Source organism: Ahaetulla prasina, chromosome 2 (genome assembly GCF_028640845.1).
Source record: "Ahaetulla prasina isolate Xishuangbanna chromosome 2, ASM2864084v1, whole genome shotgun sequence".
Lineage (NCBI taxonomy): Eukaryota > Metazoa > Chordata > Lepidosauria > Squamata > Colubridae > Ahaetulla > Ahaetulla prasina.
Window position 1 is genome coordinate 25,941,555 of NC_080540.1, and position 21,292 is coordinate 25,962,846.

The 21,292-nt window shown below is 41.4% G+C and overlaps 2 protein-coding genes across 6 annotated transcripts in view; one reads left to right on the forward strand and one right to left on the reverse strand.

The window, feature by feature from the left end:
- Window positions 1–185: 185 nt before the first annotated feature.
- Window positions 186–11,112, reverse strand: LOC131193427 (zinc finger protein 708-like). Of its 5 annotated transcripts, XM_058173568.1 has the most exons (8): window positions 10,836–11,112; window positions 10,329–10,699; window positions 9,608–9,687; window positions 7,534–8,122; window positions 7,240–7,372; window positions 6,973–7,061; window positions 5,850–5,976; window positions 186–4,480 (listed from the first exon to the last, which is right to left on the reverse strand). In XM_058173568.1, exons 4-8 carry the CDS (start codon window positions 7,933–7,935, stop codon window positions 2,865–2,867), a joined length of 2,367 nt encoding a protein of 788 aa, XP_058029551.1. In that variant the 5' UTR covers window positions 7,936–8,122; window positions 9,608–9,687; window positions 10,329–10,699; window positions 10,836–11,112; the 3' UTR covers window positions 186–2,864. The 5 variants fall into 5 exon arrangements, with proteins under 5 accessions (XP_058029551.1, XP_058029554.1, XP_058029550.1 ...); XM_058173571.1 differs by having other exon boundaries at window positions 186–4,477; window positions 10,329–11,112; XM_058173567.1 differs by having other exon boundaries at window positions 10,329–11,112.
- A 10-nt stretch (window positions 11,113–11,122) lies between these two features.
- Window positions 11,123–21,292, forward strand: part of LOC131190438 (uncharacterized) — a 57,468-nt gene continuing 47,298 nt past the window's right edge. The window contains exons 1-6 of the mRNA XM_058167761.1: window positions 11,123–11,621; window positions 12,090–12,693; window positions 13,414–13,546; window positions 14,060–14,145; window positions 14,846–14,972; window positions 16,312–17,351. Coding sequence (XP_058023744.1) covers window positions 12,283–12,693; window positions 13,414–13,546; window positions 14,060–14,145; window positions 14,846–14,972; window positions 16,312–17,351 — 1,797 coding nt within the window. The 5' untranslated portion in view covers window positions 11,123–11,621; window positions 12,090–12,282. The remainder of the gene's footprint in view (window positions 11,622–12,089; window positions 12,694–13,413; window positions 13,547–14,059; window positions 14,146–14,845; window positions 14,973–16,311; window positions 17,352–21,292) is intronic.

The window sequence follows — 21,292 nt, forward strand, 5'->3', positions numbered from 1 at the left end:
CTTTCTGCGCCAACTCAGTAAGCTCAAACTGCCCAAGGAGCTGCTGATCCAATTCTACAGAGGAATTATTGAGTCTGTCATTTGCACCTCTATACCTGTCTGGTTCGGTTCTGCAACCCAACAAGAAAACACAGACTTCAGAGGATAATTAGAACTGCAGAAAAATAATTGCTACCAACTTGCCTTCCATTGAGGACCTGTATACTGCACGAATCAAGAAGAGGGCCGTGAAAATATTTGCAGATCCCTCGCATCCTGGACATAAACTGTTTCAACTCCTACCCTCAAAACGACGCTATAGAGCATTGCACACCAGAACAACTAGACACAAGAACAGTTTTTTCCCGAAGGCCATCACTCTGCTAAACAAATAATTCCCTCAACACTGTCAGACTATTTACTGAATCTGCACTACTATTAATCTTCTCATCGTTCCCATCACCAATCTCTTTCCACTTATGACTGTATGACTATAACTTGTTGCTGGCAATCCTTATGATTTATATTGATATATTGATCATCAATTGTGTTGTAAATGTTGTACCTTGATGAACGTATCTTTTCTTTTATGTACACTGAGAGCATATGCACCAAGACAAATTCCTTGTGTGTCCAATCACACTTGGCCAATAAAATTCTATTCTTCTATTCTATTCTAAAAGAAAAGATACCTTCATCAAGGTATAACACTTACAACACAATTGATGGTCAATATATCAATATCAATATAAATCATAAGGATTACGCCCTGAGTCTTCGGAGAAGGGTGGGATATAAATGTAAATAAAAAAAAAAATCAGTTTGAAACTAATGCTTCAAGAATGTCATTTATTTATTGGTACTCAAAAAAGATCAGTATAAACTTTAATGAGGAACCTACTGAAGAAGAAAAATGAGAGAGGCCAATCCTGGGGGAACTTGTTCTTTTACAAATATCTGGATACATATCTAAGTATCTTTTATAATCTAAAAATAAGATGCACTTTTTTCAGAAGACCTTGGACTCTACATAAGGTGTCCACCAACCTGCCGAACTTCATGCAGATGCTGAATGATATTGAAAACTGCCTCTCTTTGGGATTTGACTCCCAAACCAGGTAAAAAAAAATTTTTTTTAAATTTAGATTATTCAACTTAATTAAATCTGGTAGTTTTAGGATCGGTATTAGGTGGTCCCATTTAATCAGGGAAGATCTAAAAAACAAGTCAGGGGCAGATCATCATGGAGAAAATCTATATACGTGATTATTAAGAGTCAACACTGACTTGATAGTACATCATTAATTGATCAATTTAATAACCCAATAATAAGCCAATAGCAATTTAGAGACCATATTCAATCAAACTGCACTGCAGAAATCTGGCTCTGAAGTGCTAAAGATCTTGGGATTCCATGCATATTAAGGAATTCTGGTATTGTGGCAACTTTTCATTCATTCAATGCATTTTTTTGGATCCTGACCTCTGATTTGTGTCACACGGAGTAAGATTTCAACTCTGCTTCTTCCTATACTTTATTTTTTAAATAGTATGCTTTATATAAAGTCACTGGAGTTGGAAGGTTTTTCCATATCCCAAGGGAGCCAGTATTGTCTGAAGACGTTTCTGTAGTCATGTGACCAGCATGACTATATACTAAGGTGCATAGAACACTATTAACTTCCCACCTAAGTGGTATCTAGTAATCTATTCACGCTTTCGAACTGCTAGGTGAGCAGTAGCTGGGGTAAGGAGCTCACCCCTTTGCATGGTGTTCAGGTCTCTAACACAGGCTGTCAGCCAGTGGTGGGATTCAAGTAATTTAACAACTGGTTCTCTGCCCTAATGATTTCTTCCAACAACCAGTTTGCCAAACTGCTCAGAAAGTTAACAACCGGTTCTCCCGAAGTGGTGCGAACTGGCTGAATCCCATCACTGCTGTCAGCCCTCCAGCCAACAAGCTCAGCATCTTTAACTGCTGAGCCATTCTGCCCCCTTACAAGGAAATTAGTAATTTCTAAAACTATTTTTATGAAACACTGAGGAAAAATATTATTTCTGCCTTTCTCTGGCACTTTATACGTTGCTTGGGGGTGGCGGGGAATGAAGTCAAAGCAGGGTCAATCCTACCATCTGAAAGCTCAGAGTAAACGGCACAATCACCACCCTAGTGGACCCTTGGAAAATCTGGGTGTGGCTCTCAAAGCCTCTTGTAAGGTTGATCATCAGCCTTGCCATTGCAAGGAAAATCATTAAAAATACAAGGGAATAAATATATAGTGTATACTTATGTTGGTAAGAGAAAGAAACGCAAATGTAGATATTTTTTTTCCTGGACCCACCGTCTGAAAGGTTGAACACTGCTTATCATCAAAGACCATATACATGTAGTCTTCAACTTACGACCAAAATTTATGTTGCTAAGTGAGACATTAAGCGACTTTTGCCCCATTTTACAACGTTTCTTGTCAGAGTTTAAGCGAATCATTCCAGTTGTTAAGTTAGTAACATGGTTAAGTGAATCTGGCTTCCCTATTGACTTGGCTTGTCAAAAGGTTGCAAAAGCTGATCACAGATCTCGGGTCACGGCAACCATCGTAAGTATCAACCATCTGCCAAGCATCTAAATGACCATGGGGATGCTACTACAGTTGTGTGAAACACGGACAGTTGTGTGCCGTTGTAACTTTAAACAGTTATTAAATGAATGGTTGTAAATCAAGGACTACCTGTATAATCTCAGGGAAGGAATGTTACCAACTTTCTAACCTATGTGGTCATCTCTCTTTAAGGTCAAGTAACCAGAATATTCTCATTGAAGCACTTGTTTTTCCATGGTTTCTGTTACAGGCTATCAAGTCAAGGATGAAAGGTCTCACCCTATTTTAAGCATTTATATAGTTAAATCCCATTGTGGCTCTCTTGTGAGAAGTAAGGTGACAACTCTGTGTAAAACACATTCCACATTCTAGGCATTTATATTGTTTCTCCCTTGTGTGGATTGTTTTATGGGAAGCAAGGGTGCTGGGATGATTAAATCTTTTCCCACACTCTAGGCATTGGTAGGGTTTTTCCCCCGTGTGAATTCTTTTGTGGTAAGTAAGGTAACTGCTTGTCCTAAAACTCTTTCCACAGTCCATGCATTTATATGGCTTCTCCCCTGTATGGATCCTTTTGTGGGATGTTAAAGAACTGTTGGTACTGAAGCTCTTTCCACATTCGGTACATTTATATGACTTCTCCCCAGTGTGGATTGTTTTATGAGAAGTAAGGGTATTGGAATGAGTGAAACTCTTTCCACATTCCATACATTTATAGGGTTTCTCTCCCGTGTGGATCCTTTTATGGGAAGTAAGATCTGTGCTCCTCGTGAAGCTCTTTCCACACTCCATACATTTATGTGGTTTTTCTCCTCTGTGAATACTTTTATGGGTTCTAAGGTTACTGGAATGATTGAAGCTTTTCCCACACTCCATGCATTTATATGGTTTCTCTCCTGTGTGGATCCTTTTGTGAGAAGTAAGGCTATTGCATCGGCTGAAGCTCTTTCCACAGTCCATGCACTGATAGGGCTTCTCCCTTTTGTGGATCGTTTCATGAGAAATAAGGCTTCGGGAGTGACTGTAGCTCTTTCCGCATTCTAAGCATTTAAACGGCTTCTCCCCAGTGTGAATTCTTTTATGGGAAATCAGTGTATCATTCCTTGTGAAACTTTTTCCACATTCCATACACTGATAAGGTTTCTCCCCAGTGTGAATCCTTTTATGATAGATAAGGCTACTGCATTGGCTAAAACTCTTTCCACATTCCATGCATTTATATGGTTTCTCCCCTTTGTGGATAATTTCATGAGATATAAGGCTTTTGGAGTGACTGTAGCTCTTTCCACATTCCATGCATTTGTATGGTTTCTCTTTCGTATGGATCCTTTTATGGGAAATAAGTATGTCATTTCTCGTGAAGCTCTTTCCACACTCCGTGCATTTATATGGTTTTTCCCCTGTATGAATTCTTACATGGGCGGTAAGTTTATCATTCCTTGTGAAGCTCTTTCCACACACTATACACTTATATGGATTCTCATCAGTGTGTTTCCTTGGATGGGAAACAAGGTTACTCGAGTAATTGCAGTTGTTTTCATAGTCCTTACATTCAGATGCTTTCCTCCCCATCTCATCTCTCCAATGAGGAGAGGAGTTTTGATTATACCTGTTCCCTTCCTGTCTCCATTCACATGAGTTACTGAGGTTCGACTGTTCTTCAAATTCTTCATCACAGCCTAAATACTGTCCCATCTCCTCTCTATTAAGATCTTCTTGGGCCCGCAAGTCATAGATTTCCAGAAATAAAGGAAGGGGATTTTTTTCCTGTTGATCATTTAGTTGGATTCCGTCTTCACTTTTTGGTTGCCATTGATTCTCTTCTCCCACTTCAACTTTTAGAATCTGTATTGGTGTCTCTTCTGATTCCTGATAAATCTCATTCTTCTGATCATTGCCTGCTTGAGAGAGAAAGAAACGGGGGGGGGGGAATCCAGTTAAGCCATCTATTGAAATCATTCCTTTTTTTCTAGTTTATGTCTAGGTAGTATGTTTAGTTTAATTAAAAGAAGGAGTAGGGGAGACATATGTACAGTCTTCCAGTATTTCAGCGGCTACCAGAAAGAAGAGGGGGTCAACCTATTCTTCAAAGCACCTCAAGGCAGGACAAGAAGCAATGGATAGAAACCAACCTAGGACTAAGGAGAAATTTCCTGACAAACAATCAGTGGAAAAACTTATATCCTGAAGTTGTGGGTGCGCCAATACTGGAGGTTTTTAAGAAGAAATTGGACAACCATTTTCTGATATGGTATAGGATCTCCTGCCTAAGCAGGAGGTTGGACTAGAAAACCTGATGTCCCATCCAACTGTTATTCTGTATTCTCCCAAGTATCTCACATTTTATTTTAATGGAAAGATCCATATTGTTAGTGAGCAAGAAACTATTTTCTTTATTCAATGGTTCTATGGTATGCATGATTCATTTCCTATTGACTTTTTTCTTTAAATTCAATGTAATTTCAAACATGGCTTTTAATTTTTGTTCACAAAACCCTCAGAATAGATTGGTATTTATTTTTTGGAGTAAACTCCCAGGATCCCTTTCCTAACTGCCGGTAGAAATCCTTTTAAGCAGATGTGATATCTGGCTTTTGATTGTCAATGATTCATAGTTGCCAGTTTGATACATACCATCTAAACTTCCACTTAAAGAATTTAACAGCCAGGATGATCTACTGGTTAGGGAATATCATGGAAGAAACAAAATATATTCTTATATTTGGTTTTCCCATTGATTTTGCTTGTCAGGTTACATAAAGTGATCATATGACCCCAGGACACTGCAACAGTCATAAATATGAGTCAGTTGCCAAGCATCTGAATTTTGTTCACATGAGTGTGGGAACACTGCAATGGTCTTAAGCAGTGGTGAAATCCAATTTTTTTTACTACTGGTTCTGTGGATGTGCTTGGTGGGCGTGGTGTGGCTTGATGGGCGTGGCTTGTGGGTATGGCAGGGGAAGGATACTGCAAAATCTCCATTCCCTCCCCACTCCTGAGGGAAGGATATTGCAAAATCTCCATTGCTACCCCACTCTGGGGCCAGCCAGAGGTAGTATTTGCCGGTTCTCCAAATTACTCAAAATTTCCACTAGCGTTCTCCAGAACTTGTCAGAACCTGCTGGATTTCACCCCTGGTCTTAAGCGTGAAAAACTGTCATAAGTCACCTTTTCCAGTGCTGTTATAACTTCAAACAGTCACTAAATGAACTGTTTTAAGTTGAGGATTACCTGTATTTGGACAAATTATGAAGCGGGATTATTTACCCAGAGAAGCCACATTCCTAGACATCTCCAGCATGACCTCCCCATGCAGAGCTTTCTGATCAGAATCTAGCAGACCCCACTCCTCCTCGGTGAAGCAGATGGACAACTCCTTGAAGGATATGGAATTCTGAAAGAGAAAGAAAAGTTTCTTACTAATAGGAAAGCTGGGAGAAATCAAATTCTCTCACGAGACCTGAGAAGCAGTGACATTCATAAACCTTTTCCTGGCTGTTTTCAGAATTTGAGAGAGTAAGAGGAATGGTTTCCTTCTCCATCCTATCTTGACACCATCAGGGTCCAAAAGGCTGATTAACTTCATTGCATCTCCCAGGATTCAGTGCCTGTGAAGGCTCAAATCACAGATTTGTTCTGGATGCATCAGTTCCAGCTCCACCTTCCATCCCTCAGAGCTGCTCCAGCTCTATCTTTTCACTGGAAGGGAGCTGATCAAGAAAAGGATGTAAATGTCTGAGATAGATAGATAGATAGATAGATAGATAGATAGATAGATAGATAGATAGATAGATAGATAGATAAGCCATTTCTACAAGTTGTATATGTACCATTTTCTCCCCGCACCTACTTCTACCCTACATATTTCTTTCTTTCCCTTTTCCTCCCTTGTTTTCCCTTTATTTTCTTCTTTTTGTATTTCTGTATTTTATATTTTGATAAACCTATAAAATATTTGAAGATATAAGCAAAGAACAAGTCACACGGACCTCTTAAGATGGAAAGAGTCTCATGTTGGAACAGAGGTAAGGGATAATAATAATGATAACAACAACAACAACAACAACAGTTGGAAGGGACCTTGGAGGTCTTCTAGTCCAACCCCCTGCCCAGGCAGGAAACCCTTCACCATTTCAGACAAATGGTTATCCAACTTTTTCTTAAAAATTTCCAGTGTTGGAGCATTCACAACTTCTGCAGGAAAGTTGTTCGACTGGTTAATTGTTCTAACTGTCAGGAAATTTCTCCTTAGTTCTAAGTTGCTTCTCTCCTTGATTAGTTTCCACCCATTGCTTCTTGTTCTACCCTCAGGTGTTCTGGAGAATAGCCAGGATGCTTCTTGCCTTAACCATATTTGCATTTTTTGGGGCACAGGAAATTTTCCTCCTACCTGTGCTGAAAACCCAACTTCTGCTTCTGCTTCATCGGAAAGAAATATTTCTCCTACCACCAGGTGGCATATGTCTCTGTTCTCTGCACCTGAATGATGGAGGATATAGATTTTTTTAAAAAAAATGCTGTATAAATTCAGGGGAAAAACTAGAAACAAATGCTACTGTAGCACACAGGACCATGAGCTGGTTTTAAAAAATAAGGAATAAAAACTCTCTGAGAGCTCTTAAGAACTTCACTCTAGCAGAAGGGATCCCTCCCTTACCTGGTGACATGTCTCGATTCAGATCCTTTGCAGAAATTTCCCCAACTGAATTGTTCTGACAAGGATTTAACAGATCATTTCTTGCCTTAGGATGCTCAACCATCAAATCCTGAATGGGTGTCTCTATCAGCAACTGTGGAGAAGAGCAAAGAAAGGTGTTAGAAGTACCACATGTGGGAACACAGAAACACAGAACAACCCACTTTCAAAAATATTTGTGTGTGGAAATATAAAAATTCCCCAAATATTTCACACCGGCATTATTCCCTCACTTGTAAACAATTAGATCTGCACCTCTCCTTGCTCCTTCTCCTCTGTCTGACTCAGGAGGAAGCCTTCAGCCAGAGCCACTGCCTGGGGACTAGTCTCAGCTCCACATTCCCGCACCCAATTCTCCATCTCCAGAGGCAGAATGGCCAGGAACTGCTCCAGGACTACCAAATCCAGCATCTGGGCTTTTGTATGTTTTTCTGGGTTCAGCCATTGATTGCAAAGATGGTGGAGGTGGCTGCAGATTCCTCGGGGACCTTCAGCATCTTCATAGTGGAGCTCCCTGAAGGGATGTCTCTGTGCACAGAAAGTAATTGTTTTTTCACTCTGGATCCTCTGTCCTGTCTTTTTTTGGTCTATTGCACTGCTCTTCTGAAGAGGATCACAAAGTGCCAGTCCTTCCCAAGCTGGTTTTCCTGGGTTCATGTTCCCTCTGGGCTCAACTGCACCTTCCAATGAGCGAAAGTCTTCAAAGCTTCTTTTGTTCACGGAACCGGAATGTCATAAAAACTCCGATGAGAAATTTAACAGTGTCATTCATTCATCTTTGCTTTGCTCTATTCTTTTTGTCTCCGTGCAAGAAAGACCTTCAGAGGATGAAGTTGCTTCCAACCTGCAATGGAAAATAATGCAAAGGAGCATCAGTCCTTTGAAGACTCACTTTCATCCTATTCTCCAAAGCATCTGAAAGCAGGACAAGAAGCAATGGATGGAAATGAATCAAGGAGAGAAGCAACCTAAAACTAAGGAAAAATTGCATGACAAAACAAGTAATCAGTGGAACTATTTGTCTCCAGAAGTTGTGCTCCAACACTGGAGGATTTTAAGGATTTTAAGAAGAGATTGGACAACCATTTGTCTGAAATGGTATAGGGCAGGGGTCCCCAACCCCCAGTCCATGGATTGGCACTCGTTCACAGCATGCCAGAAACCAGCTGTGCAAAGAAATGAATCACCATTTATGGGATGCAGGCAGCACATGAAAATATGCACCCTCTAGTCTGTGGAAAAAATCTCTCCATGAAACCGGACCCTGTAGCCCAAATATTTGGGGACTGCTGGTATAGGGCTTCCTGCCTTAACAGTGGATTGGACTAGAAGACCTGCAAGGTCCCCACCAACTTTGTTTTTCTTGTTTGGAATCTCCTGCCTTTCAAGCCTTCCCACTTTGCGAAGGAGGGTATTTTTCACTGTGATCGGAGGGGATTCTTTAGGCAGATCCAGCAGAGCAATTCCCTGGAGGGGAGTTGCAGCCTTGCAGCTTGCTCCCTGGATCTGCAAGTGGGAGGCCCCTGACTCCAGCAGGGAAGGGGCACAAGCCGGGGTCACTCCAGATTCACGCGTGTGAGAGAGCAGAGAGGGAGAGGCAGCCGGGTCAAGAGATTTCCCCTCAGAGATTCTTCCCCTACCCTCGCAATTGCGCACCCGGCATCCATCAGCGGCAGTCGCCTCAAAGCTCTGAAAGAGAAGAGGCGCTCTCGCTTCCAGCTCCGCCCACGCCCAGGACAGGCAGCCAAGCCTCCCAACCGCCCGCTCAGTAGGTGGACCGCTTCTTCTCGGAGGCGCGTGCCTCCCGCGGCAGAGCCGTGATTGGCCCGAGGGGAGGACGGTTGGCCAATGGGAGCGCAGCGCGATTGACGGCTGCTGCGGTTGCTGTGCAGACTGGACTGTCCGTTGCTCGCGCGAAGCTTTTTGTTGTTGTTTTTTAACACGGTGTCTGGGGTCCCCTCAGCTCCCTCAGACTGAGCAGCGGATTCAGTCTGAGAAGGCAGCGCGGCAGAAGTGTCTGCGGTTGCCGGGCTGCTGGAGGTTTCCCCCCCAAATTATTGGGATTTTTTCCCGAAGTTTCCCCCCCCCCCCATCCTGGCTCGTTTCTACTCTTGGCTGAGGGACCTGAGCTCCCCGCAGCTCCTTCAGACGGAGTAGCTTTCTAAACCCGCTCAAAGGAGACAGAGTAGGAGGGGAAGAGGGCAGGACCCAAAGCCTCATTCGAAGGGTGACGCTAGAAATTGGGGAGCAGGAAGAAGGACTCCCCCAGGGAGAAATATAGGGGTTATGAAGGGGCTTAGGAGGCAAAGATTGTCAAAAGACGACTCACTGGCAAGGCAGAGGGAGAAGAGGGCAACAGAGTACAGGTCTTGAGGTTCCTCTGCTTTTTCCCTGTGAAGTAATTCCCTTCTGAAAAGATATAAAAAGAGGCAATTAAATTTCCTGCCATAAAGAAGAGGAAGTCCACTTAGTCTCCAAAGCACCTGAAGGCATAACAAGAAGCAACGGATGGAAATTAATCAAGGACACAAGCAACCTAGAACTAAGGAGAAATTTCCTGACAGAACAATTAACAACTTGCCTCCAACACTGGAAGTTTTTAAGAAGACACTGAACAACCATTTGTCTGAAATGGGAGAGGGTCTCCTGCTGAGCAGGGGGTTGGACAAGAAAACCTCTAAGGTCCCTTCCAACTCTTCTGTTCTATTCATCTGTGCATGAGGGGGGATTGGGCAGCCATATCCATCCCCATCCCAAATGGCATTCCCAGCTCTTTCTTTCTGCAATATCTCCCTACATAACTCTTTGCAAGCTCACCTTCTGCCCAAACTAAGGAAAAATGGATTTATGTGAAGGTTGAAAAGATAAGGAAAACCTTTCCCCCCCCCCTCCAAGCGATTTCTAAAAAGAATAAAGAAAAAGAGGAGCTTAGGAGATAAGAATGGCTTCTACATATAGTCCTCGACTTACCACAATTGACCCCAAAATTTATGTTATTAAGTTGAGACATTTGTTAAGTGAATTTTTCCCCCTTTTACCACCTGTCTTACCTTAGTTGTTAAGTGAATCACTGCAGTTAGTAATCTGGTTGTTAAGTGAATCTGGCTTCCCCATTGACTTTGCTTGTCAGAAGATCACAAAAGTGTATCACCTGACCTTGGGACACAGCAATGCTCATAAATGTGAACCAATTGCCAAGCGTCTGAATTTTGATCACTTTAATTATGGAGATGCTGCAAAGGTGGTAACTGAAAAACGGTCAGTCGCTTTTTTCAGTGGCGTTCTAACTTTGAATGATCACTAAGTGAACACTGAAGTTGAAGGTCCACCTGTATTTGGGGGAGTTGTTTGCATCTTCTCACTCAGCAAAGGAGATAGTCCTCGACTTAGATCGTTTTGTGTGCCCCGTGCTTCGTGTGCCCTGTGTGAAGAAAACATGGAATATTCACTCCAAGCTTTTACGAGCAATAATGGATCAAATGGGAGGAAAAATCAACTGTTGGGGTCTCAGAGCTTGGGGATTCGCCTGGCAACCACGAAACCCAGCTATATCGTACTGGTTTCCCCCTTTTCCCGGGCTTCCTCGTCCAACCGCTCTCTTGCTTTTTCTGCAGTGGCATGGAGGCAACTTTCGCTTTCCATCCGGAGGGAGCCGCATTCATTCCCGTTGCGTGCTTGGGAACGACCCTCCTGCCATCCGACAGATTTCTTCTCTCTTAACATGCACGGCTGGAGTTCTGAGCAGGAGGACAGGAAGTGAGTGTCTGGACTCTCTAGGAAAAAGCTGACACTTCCGGGAAGCCAAGACTCGGGAATGCCTTGCGGGCGTGGAGATTCGGTGAGGCTGGAAACGCCTTCTTAACGCCCTGCGACAGTATTTTTGTTGCTTCGCAAGAAGCGGATGTTGCTGATGAGGCTGAACTCCGCGTTTGGCATGCAGTTTCCAACCTAGGTCGCAGGGGCTGGGGAAACGGGTGGGTCCTGTTTCCCCCCATTGTGCTCACCCAGAGGCTGGCTGGTTGACGGTTTATAGATTCCTGAAGGTTGGAGCCTCTGGTGCTTCCCCTTTCAAGGGGAAGGGAAACGGGCAATTTGTCGCATCTCAGGAAAGAAGGCTGTCCTGAGCAGCAATATGCATTGTCTGCAGCATCTGCAGAAGTGAAAGCTGAATTTATATATCAAGAGGTCTCAGCTGATCTCAGAAAGTTTCAACAAGCCCTATGGGTTGGTTAACAAAGTATAGATCTTTTTTTTGTAAAACTATGTGAAGTTGTTGAAGAGTCTGCTTTTAATTACTTTTTAAAAGACAACTTTGGTTCCCTTCATCCTGCGTTTGATTTCAGGTGTGTAGAGCTGCTATGGGGGCTAGAATACTTGTACTGTAAAAGATACAAAATTAACCAAGAAAAGTCCCTCAGAGGTCAGTGTAGAGCCATGCCAAGAGAATAACAGGATAACAGAGTTGGAAGGGATCTTGGAAGTCTTCTAATAAACCCCCTGCTCAAGCAAGAAACCCTATACCATTTAAGACGAATGATTGTCCAATCTTTTCTTGGCTTTCTGGCTGATAAAATTGTCTTGTACTCAAATCTCTCAAGGACTCTTAAGAGCAAAGATTTGCTTGCAATGAGATAATTCCATTTAGGAGAAATAGAGCCCAGTCTCCCATCTGAAAAGCCCTTTGATTACAAATGTTCTCTCCAAACATTAACTTTGGTTGAATATTATTAGGGGAAAAAATTGAAAATTGTCAGGGTTAGGACAATTCTGTCATATATTAATATTCTCTTTTTTTATCTTTCTGATCACAGATTGGGAGTTGGATGTGTGCTGTTTTAACTGCAAACTTCCTGTTTCCATAGAAACAAAAACTGGTCACCAAAGAGAGCTCAGTGGTCTGTTTGGATTCCTCACTGGACCTTTTCAGAAGTTCTGATTTTATAGGTGGAAGAAGGTTTGGAGAGTTTTTACCCATTGGGAATTTCGATTGAGCATAGATGGAAAATGGATAGAAAAAGATCAGAATGTGAGGGAACAGCAGTACGCCCTTTCCTTCCAAGGGAGACCAGTCTGAACATTTGGGAAACATGCAAGCAGAAGATCCCAGATGAAGAAAAAATCAGCGCTGACATCCAGCGACAAATGTTTAGGGAGTTCTGCTACCAGGAGACTAAGGGCCCCCGAGAAATATGCAGCCATCTTCATTATCTTTGCTCCCAGTGGCTGCAGCCAGAGAGGAATTCAAAGTCACGGATACTGGACATGGTGATCCTGGAGCAATTCCTGGCCATTCTGCCCCCAGAGATCAAGGACTGGGTCAAGGAATGTGGAGTGGAGACTAGTTCTCAGGCAGTGGCTCTGGCAGAAAGCTTTCTTCTGAACCAAGTGGAGGAGAAGAAGCAGGAAGAGATGAAGGTCTGATTGGTTCCAAGGGAATGATAATAAATATCTCAAAGTTTAAATATACTGAATATGGGCATTTTTGGCCTCCCGAACCCTCCATGCATCACGTTTTTGCCTTCCCGGCCCCCAGAAGCACACTGCAATGCTCCGCACAGCCCGTTTTCACCAAAAACGGGCCCATTTTTGGGCTCCCAAGCCCTCCGCAAGTTGCGTTTTCACCCTCTCCGCCCCCCAGAAGCACTCTGCAGGCCAAAAACGGGTGTGTTTTTGGCAAAAATGGGCCTGTTTTTGGCAAAAATGGACCGTGCAGAGCAGAGTGCTTCTGGGAATCTGGGAGGGCAAAAATCCAACCCACAGAGGTCAAAAAATATTTTTTTTCTTGTTTTCCTCCTGTAAATGGAGGTGCAACTTACAGTCTGCTACATCTTATAGTCCAAAAAATATGATAATAGTCTTGAGTCAGGCCAGCCTTAAATTGGAGGGATCTTGCTCTTATTACTAAAGCTAGATGGGAGCTTAAAAGCTGCTCAGTCCTGTTATTAATTGTATGTATAAGGAAGGAGGATAACTTCTTAAAGTGTTTGTTGCCTTTTGTGAATATTTCCCAGGAGTTGGGAGAAACCCAAGCTCTTTTCCTACAGATGAACGTGGAGCAGAAGGGGAGGTGGGATGAAAGTTGGGAGTACATTTTGTCCTGTTTCTGTTAAACCTGTTCCCTTCTGATGTCTGCAGTTGAAAGTGAAGACGTCCTGTCTTAATTTGGTCACTGAATGCTCTGAAGCAAGAGGGAATCTGTTCAAACCTTCTAGGGATCGATTTTTAGGAGACATCTCCCAAAATGATCTAGTCCATGACAGACCACCAGGTAAGGCATGATTTGTTCTAATGGCAAAAAGTTATCAAGAGCTCTGCAAACTACAGGTAATCCTCAACTTACAACCATTCGTTTAGTTGAAAAAAGTTACTGTTTTTCATGCTTATGACCGTTGCAGCATCCCAGTGGTCTCGTGTTTTAAATTCAAGTGCTTGGCAACTGGTTCATATTTATGATGGTTGCAGTGTCATGGGTCATGCGATCACTTTTTGTGACTTCTGACAAAGAAAGTCAAAGGGGAAGCCAGATTCACTTTAGCAACTGTGGCAAGAAAGGTCATAAAATGGGACAAAATTCACTTAACAGTTTTCTTGCTTAGCAATGGAAATTTTGGGCTCAATTGTGGTCATAAGTCAAGGACTACCTGTACTTTCATTCATGAGCTTCTTTTCCAACCAAACTTTGCCCCTTTTGACACAAAATATTTAGCTTCCGCCAGAATATACCGTATTAAGTATATTCTTTAAAAATGTCCATTTCTTTTCATCTTTGTTCTCCCCATAGAGAACAAAACAATGAGTCAGCTCCCATTGGGAAATGAAGCTTCTCTTTCTGGTGGAGTGGAAATGGGGGCTGTCCTTCCAGCTCAGGTAGGAAAAAATTTTTCCCCATCCTTAGAACTGTGTATGTGATTTAGTCAAGATGCATCCCTTCTAGAACAGGGGTCTCCAACCCTGGTCCCTTTAAGACTTGTGGACTTCAACTCCCAGAGTCCCTCTTTGCTGGCTGAGGAACTCTGGGAGTTGAAGTCCACAAGTCTTAAAGGGACCAGGGTTGGAGACCCCTGTTCTAGAATATAGAATAGAATAGAATAGAATTTTTTATTGGCCAAGCGTGATTGGTCACACAAGGGATTTGTCTGGTGCATATGCTTCTACTGCTAAAACTATTTATAATCTAGAAACATTTCCTGACCAGTAACACTGTATGCATAAGCTTCACTTGATCAGCTGCCGTCCAACCACTTTCTGGAATAGAGCAGCTCTGGTGGATGCGAGGAAGAAGCTCGGGATGGGGAAGATCCAGAATGATGTTTTCTTCATGCATTCAGTAGATCAAATTCTGTGGAAGCATCAATCGGCCTTTGTTCAGTTAATCAGCCTTTATCTCCAATGTGATTTCAGCCGGTGGATGTGAGCTATGTCCACTTATTTCCTTAATTCTGAAACTTACCAGAAAAAAAAAATCTGTTTATTTTATTGCAAGTTTCTTGTCTGGGGATTTCTAAGAAGTCTTAAAAGATTTCTCAATCTGTCTTCTTAATAAAGAATTTCTTTATTCCTCTTTCAGGATTCCATAGCCTTCAAGGAGGTGGTCATCTATTTCACCAAGGAGGAGTGGGCTCTGCTAGACTCTGATCAGAAAGCTCTCCACGAAGAAATCATGTTGGAGACTTGTAGGAATGTGGCTTTTCTGAGTAAGAGCCTCTTTGCTTTCTGTTCAAAGAGTTGGGTTAGGTATTTTCTAGTTGGACGGAATCCATTAATTTGTAGTTCTCTGACCTTCCTGGTAGGCCAGATCAAGAAACAGATCCGGTGGGAATGTCACAAATTCTGGTTTATTATTGTACAATGTAGTAACAGAAACTTGAAATCTTCTGTTTGTGCCCTTTCCTACTAAACAAAGTTAAGGCAAGGTTTATTCTGCATTCCTTTTTCACACTTGCTTCAATCTCAGTTAGATCATCCCTAAATTCTTTTCGCAGACATAATACCCAGATATACATGTTGCATATTGGGCTGAACGGAAGGTGGTGTATTGCAGGGGTCTTGACATGTGGGTCGACTAAAACAGGAGCACACTCAAGAAAGAAAGAATTGTACCAATCTAGAAATCAGCAAGTTCTAGAATGATTGTCCCAAAATATTGTCCTTGGTATTTTCTTGAAAACGTTTCACTTCTCATCGAAGAAACCTCTTCAGTTCTGAAGAAGCTACCTGAATGAGAAGCGAAACGTTTTTAAGGAAAAAAACAAAATCTAGTTGCCTTTTGGAAAAGCACCTTTGGGACAACCATGACCTGGATGATTGAGAATCTCCATAGACGCTTCTAAAAGAATTCAAATTTTGATTGTAGATGGGATTATGCTCCACAAAATAATACAGTGACCTTCAATTTGACAGCAGTGGTAATGGACGGTGTCCATATGCCATGTAGGTATTTGCCCAGCTTCAGAGGGTCTCCCTCTTGCAGCTTTTAGTGGAAATAAGGGTTCTGTGAATGGTTGCTCATATTATTGTCATTTCTTAGCTAGCTTACTGCAACTCACTCTACATGCAGCTGCCCTTGGACCAACCAAAAGCCTTAGGTTCAAACATGCTACTGTATTCTAATAACTATGCTAAGAAGCTGCACTGGATATCAGTTGCTTTCTAGATGGAATTCAAGGGTTTTGTTATAATTTTTAAAGCCATGAACATGTCCCTAAGAGATTAAGTGCTAGAAAGAAGTACAGTAATACCGTGGTTCCAAATGCTTTGAAACTCATGGAAATTGGTACTTAATTCACTTTGATACAAAAAGTTTGTCCTAGTAGTCATTGTTTGCTTGGTACTCAACACACAAGCTAGAACCTGTCAGTGTCGGATGTCTTGTGAATCACTACATTATTCCTTATGGGAAAATTTTTGTTTGGTACTCATCGCACCTCCCGGAGCCAATTAATGATGAGTAACAAGGCACCGTTGTACTTTTTTACAAAATGTAATACTTATTTGGAATATTCTGTCTTAGTTCATTCTTTTTCTCCCAAATAGGTAACGAGCGGAAGAATAAACAGGAAACAGGGATAGAGCCATTGCAAGTCATCAAGGTTGAAGTGGGAGAAGAGACATTTCAAAATCAGTGCCCATCAAAAAACCAAGAGAAAATTCAACTAAACATCCAGAGGCATAAAAATGCTAAAATCTATGACTTCCTAACCTCAAAAAATATTAAAACAGAGAGAAGGCGACAAAGTTTAGATTTTCAGAAAATATTTGAAGATCCATTAGATTTAAATAAACAATGCGAATGGAAAGACGATGGGAAAAAGTACAGGAGGTTTTGCTCTTTTACTCTGCATCAACAAGATTACACGGGAAAGAAACCGTTTAAATGCAAGGTATGTAGGAAAAGCTTCAGCAAGTACAGTAAAATTATTGCACACGAAAGAATCCACACAGGGGAGAAGCCATTTAAATGCATGGAATGCGGTAAGAGTTTTACTCAGAGTAGTCACCTTACGTCCCATAAAAGGATCCACACAGGGGAGAAACCTTATAAGTGCTTGCAATGTGGAAAGAGCTTTACTCAAAATAGTCACCTTACTTACCACAAAAGGCTTCACTCGGGGGAGAAACCGTATAAATGCACCGAGTGTGGAAAGAGCTTTGCTGATTCCAGTTCCCTTCTTGTGCATAAAAGGATCCACACCGGGGAGAAACCTTACAAATGCACGGATTGTGGCAAGAACTTCACCTTGAGTAGTCACCTTACTTCCCATAAAAGGATCCACACAGGAGAGAAACCATTTCAGTGTATGGAATGTGGAAAGAGCTTTAGTACAAAGAGTTCTCTTAAATTTCATAAAAAGATCCACACAGGGGAAAGACCGTATATATGCATAGAATGTGGAAAGAGCTTCAAGCGGATTGCTGATCTAACTCGACATGACAGAACGCACAGAAAAGAAGTTCCATACAAATCTACCAGGCGTGGTAAAAGCTTCCATAACAACAGACACCTTACTTCGCGTCAAAGAGTAGAAAAGCCACTTGAATGCAGACAGTGTGGGGATGAGCTTCCCATTAATTATGTTGACTAATTATTAATAAAGGAGAGCATATTTTAATAATTAATAAAGGAAACTAATTATAAGCAATGAAGTGTGTCAGCTCTTAGCAACCAACGTAGATGGATTTTCTCCATTCGAAAAGTCTGTCCTGAGGTTTGGATATTAATCACCACAAAGAATTCATACAAAGGAAATGCTGTATAAATTCACTGAATATGGGAAAAAATTCAATGAAAATATTTCTCCCTTTTTTCTTTTTATGAACATGTAATCCTTTTTTCTGGGTGGAGTCGAGATGACTGAATGGATTGAGCATTTAACTGGCTGGATGCCCTTCCTGATGCCTATTTGAAGTTCACAGCAGATATTTTCTCTGTGCACCAGAGAAATATCTGCCACTACCTAGGATTGAACTCTCAGCTTTCTGAGAGGGAGGTGAGCATCTTCACCTCTAGGCCACCATGCTAGTGTCAATATTTCTTTTACTTCTCATAAAAAGTTCCACGTAGGAGAGTTGTCTTAAATATCTGGAATGTGGAAAAAGCTTCAGAAGAATAATCTTAATGCCTGCAAGAAGGATCCACAGAGGGGAGAACCCATATAAATGCGGTTAATGTGGAAAGTGCTTCAGTATTAAGAGATTACAGGCAGTACTCAATTTATAACGATTTGTTTAGCGACTATCCGAAGTACCACAGCACTGAAAAAAGTGACAACCAGATCTCGCACTTATAACTAGTACAGTAGCCGCATGATCAAAATTTGGGGGTAGGCAACTGGTATGTATTTATGATAGTTGCAGTGTTTTGGAGTCATGTGATTACTATTTGGGACCTTCCCAGCTGGCGTCTGACGAGCAAAGTCAATGGGGGAATCAGGATTAATGATGATATCATTCATTCAACAACTGCACTGATTCGCTTAATAACTGTGGCAAAAGTTGTAAAATCAGGCGCAACTGACTTAACAGCTGCTTTGCTTAGCAATAGAAATTCTGATCCTAATGGTGGTCATAAGTCAAGAACTTACCTGTATATATGAAAATAAAGGCCAAAAGGGAAGAAACCACACAAACTGGAGCGTGGATAGAGCTTTGTTCATTGTAGTAACCTGATTTCCCATAAATGAACCCACATGGAGAAGAAATTCTAAAGTATGGAAAGTGCTTCAGATGAACTTTAATTTTACATGAACTCAAAAGCAAACAAACAAAAAAACAGGAGACTGTGTACTACAAACATCTACAAAACTTCTGACACCTTGGACTACACCTGATCTTTGACGGTGAGGCAGATAGTTGACTTTAGAAACTGAATGGATCCAGAACACAGTTTAATTTTAATTTCCTTTTATCTATCTTTCATTTGTCAAAATTAAAAATAACAACCTGGTGGATTTTATGGAATAATGATTGAATTTTGCTACAAAGATTAAAGGTAGGTGGGATGGGGACGTTCAGTATTGCTGATTGTATTTTTAAAGGTGTTACTTATTACTACTTCATTGTCACTTAGTGCAGAGGTCTCCAACCTGGGCAACTTTCTGCCTGGCGGACTTCAACTCCCAGAATGCTCCAGCCAGCAAGGCCACTGAGTGTAGGTGTGCCTCTGGATGAGGAGGCATGCACGAGAAAATTACCATATTTTTCTGGCTGGGGAATTCTGGGAGTTGAAGTCCGCCAAGCAGAAAGTTGCCCATGTTGGAGACCTCTGACTTAGGGAACTTCGGGTGTTCTTTGAAACTAAGCAGATTCCATCCTGGTTATTGGTAATTTTTGGTGGACCTGGAAGAAATTCTAGTGTTGTCGGGAGAAAAAGTTCCAGGTTGCTAAGAAAAAAAATACGAACACAATCAATAATTGCTGAGATCAACTTATCTTTAATTATGTTTTACATTTTTTCATTTGTAGATATTTGTTCTTGCTTGTGTATTACAGATTGGTTTTTTCTATAAAACGATTGTTACGTGTTCACAGTGTTTAAAATCTAATTCAGTCAGACTGCTTAGGAACTCAGTTTTGTTCCCTAAAAGATACAAAGAGGGGATCTGTACATGGTGTAAGGGCTCTATATTTTTTCTGTACATGGTGTAGGGATCTATATTTTTTCTTTTATTGTGTGTACTACCTTTCAAGCAGGAACTCCACCATTTTCAGGAGGCGCTTTTCATTTTTTAATTGATACGCTATTAAATTGGTGTTGATTCTTCGTGACCACATAATTAGTTTTTCAGTTGGTGATTTGTCCCTAATATAGTCTTTCAGATCTCATTTTTCCGAGTAATTGATGTACAATTTTCTGCTTTTTTGGGGGGCGGTCTTTTCTTTTTTCTTCTTTTTTTTGGATGATGGATTCTGATAGGTGCTGACAAAGCACTAAGCATTAAACTGACCTAGTTTGTGGTTGATATTGCTATACACCGTAGTGCAAATCAAGTTACGATGAGATGTTCCTGCTTGTTGAATGGCATATAAGAAAATGTAAAGTGAGGAGCACTGAGACAAAAAAAAATATCATAATTTGACATAGACACTAATTGGACCAGATCTGTCTGTATCTAATCAGGAGAAAGATGTGGAGATTCAACAGAGAATTAAACTTTTTGTGGTAGTCGTGAAAACAATGGCATTTACCTGGAGCCTGGAAGCAGGCCTTCTCTGCCTTGGCGGATACAAAGCACTAAGCAGTGAACTGACCTGATCTATGGTTGATAGTAAAGTGGAACTTTGAGATTGCCAATAATTTTATGCAATTCTAGAAACAATATAAGAAAGCTTGAAAATTTGCAGAAGAGTGCAAAATGATCCAGAGTCTTGAACACCTTCCTTACGCTAGAATTTTGTGGGCTCTAGCTTTAAAAAGGGATCTAATATGGGGCATGATTGAGGTATATGACAGCTTGGCATTTTCTTTGCAGACTTTTCATGATCTCACACAATAACCTCATCAGTGTTCTGATATGGAGGAGATTTATTAGTTTCTGGAACAGGATGGGATATGTATCCAGGGCTAGGGGGTAAAGAAGACCTATATTTCTTGAATGAGCAAGATGTTTAATCTGCATGAAAAAATACAAAGCAGCTATTCTTTCCATGCAGGCAGTGGTAGAAAAACCACTGCAGCAAGCTGTCTTTCTCTAATAGACAAAAAGCAGACGTGATTTTTTAAAAAGGTGAAATGGTGAAAAAAGTGAAAACCTGAAAAGGAACGCTTAAGAATGCGCTAAGGTTGAAACAATAAAAGCAATTGTGATGGCTTTGCTTAGCAACCTAATTGTTGGTCCTAATTGTAGTTGATAAATGATTGATAAATGAGAGCTACCTGTAATGAAAGATCGTTAATTTCTTGTTATTCCATGGTAGGAATTGTGATTCAAACAGTTACAACCTATAGTAAAGGTAAAACTCCTTATGACATGGAAATGCACGTACAGTGTCCTTGGTCACTATATAACTGCCATTGCCAAATCTAGACTTTTTATTTTATTTTGTGTTCCAGCCCCGGGATTTGTTGGTGCTCGAGAGGCCTAGGAGATCATTTAGTCCAGGGGTAGTTAACCTTTTTATACTTATCACCCACTTTTGTATCTCTGTTAGTAGTAAAATTTTCTAACCGCCCACCGGTTCCACTGACTGGAAAGTGTGTGCACAGTGCTCAGAACAGAGGTGAGTTTCAGCAGGTTCTGACCAATTCTGGAGAACCAGTAGCGGAAAATTTGAGTAGTTTGGAGAACCAGTAAATACCACCTCTGACTGGCCCTGCCCCCATCTATTCTCTGCCTCCCGAGTCCCAGCTGATTGGGAGGAAATAGGGATTTTGCAGTAACCTTCCCTTGGAGTGGGGAGGAAATGGAGATTTTACAGTATCCTTCCCCTGACACGCCCACCAAGCTATGCAACGCCCACCAAGCCACGCCCACAGAACCGGTAGTAAAAAAAAAATTGAATCCCACCACTGGCTCAG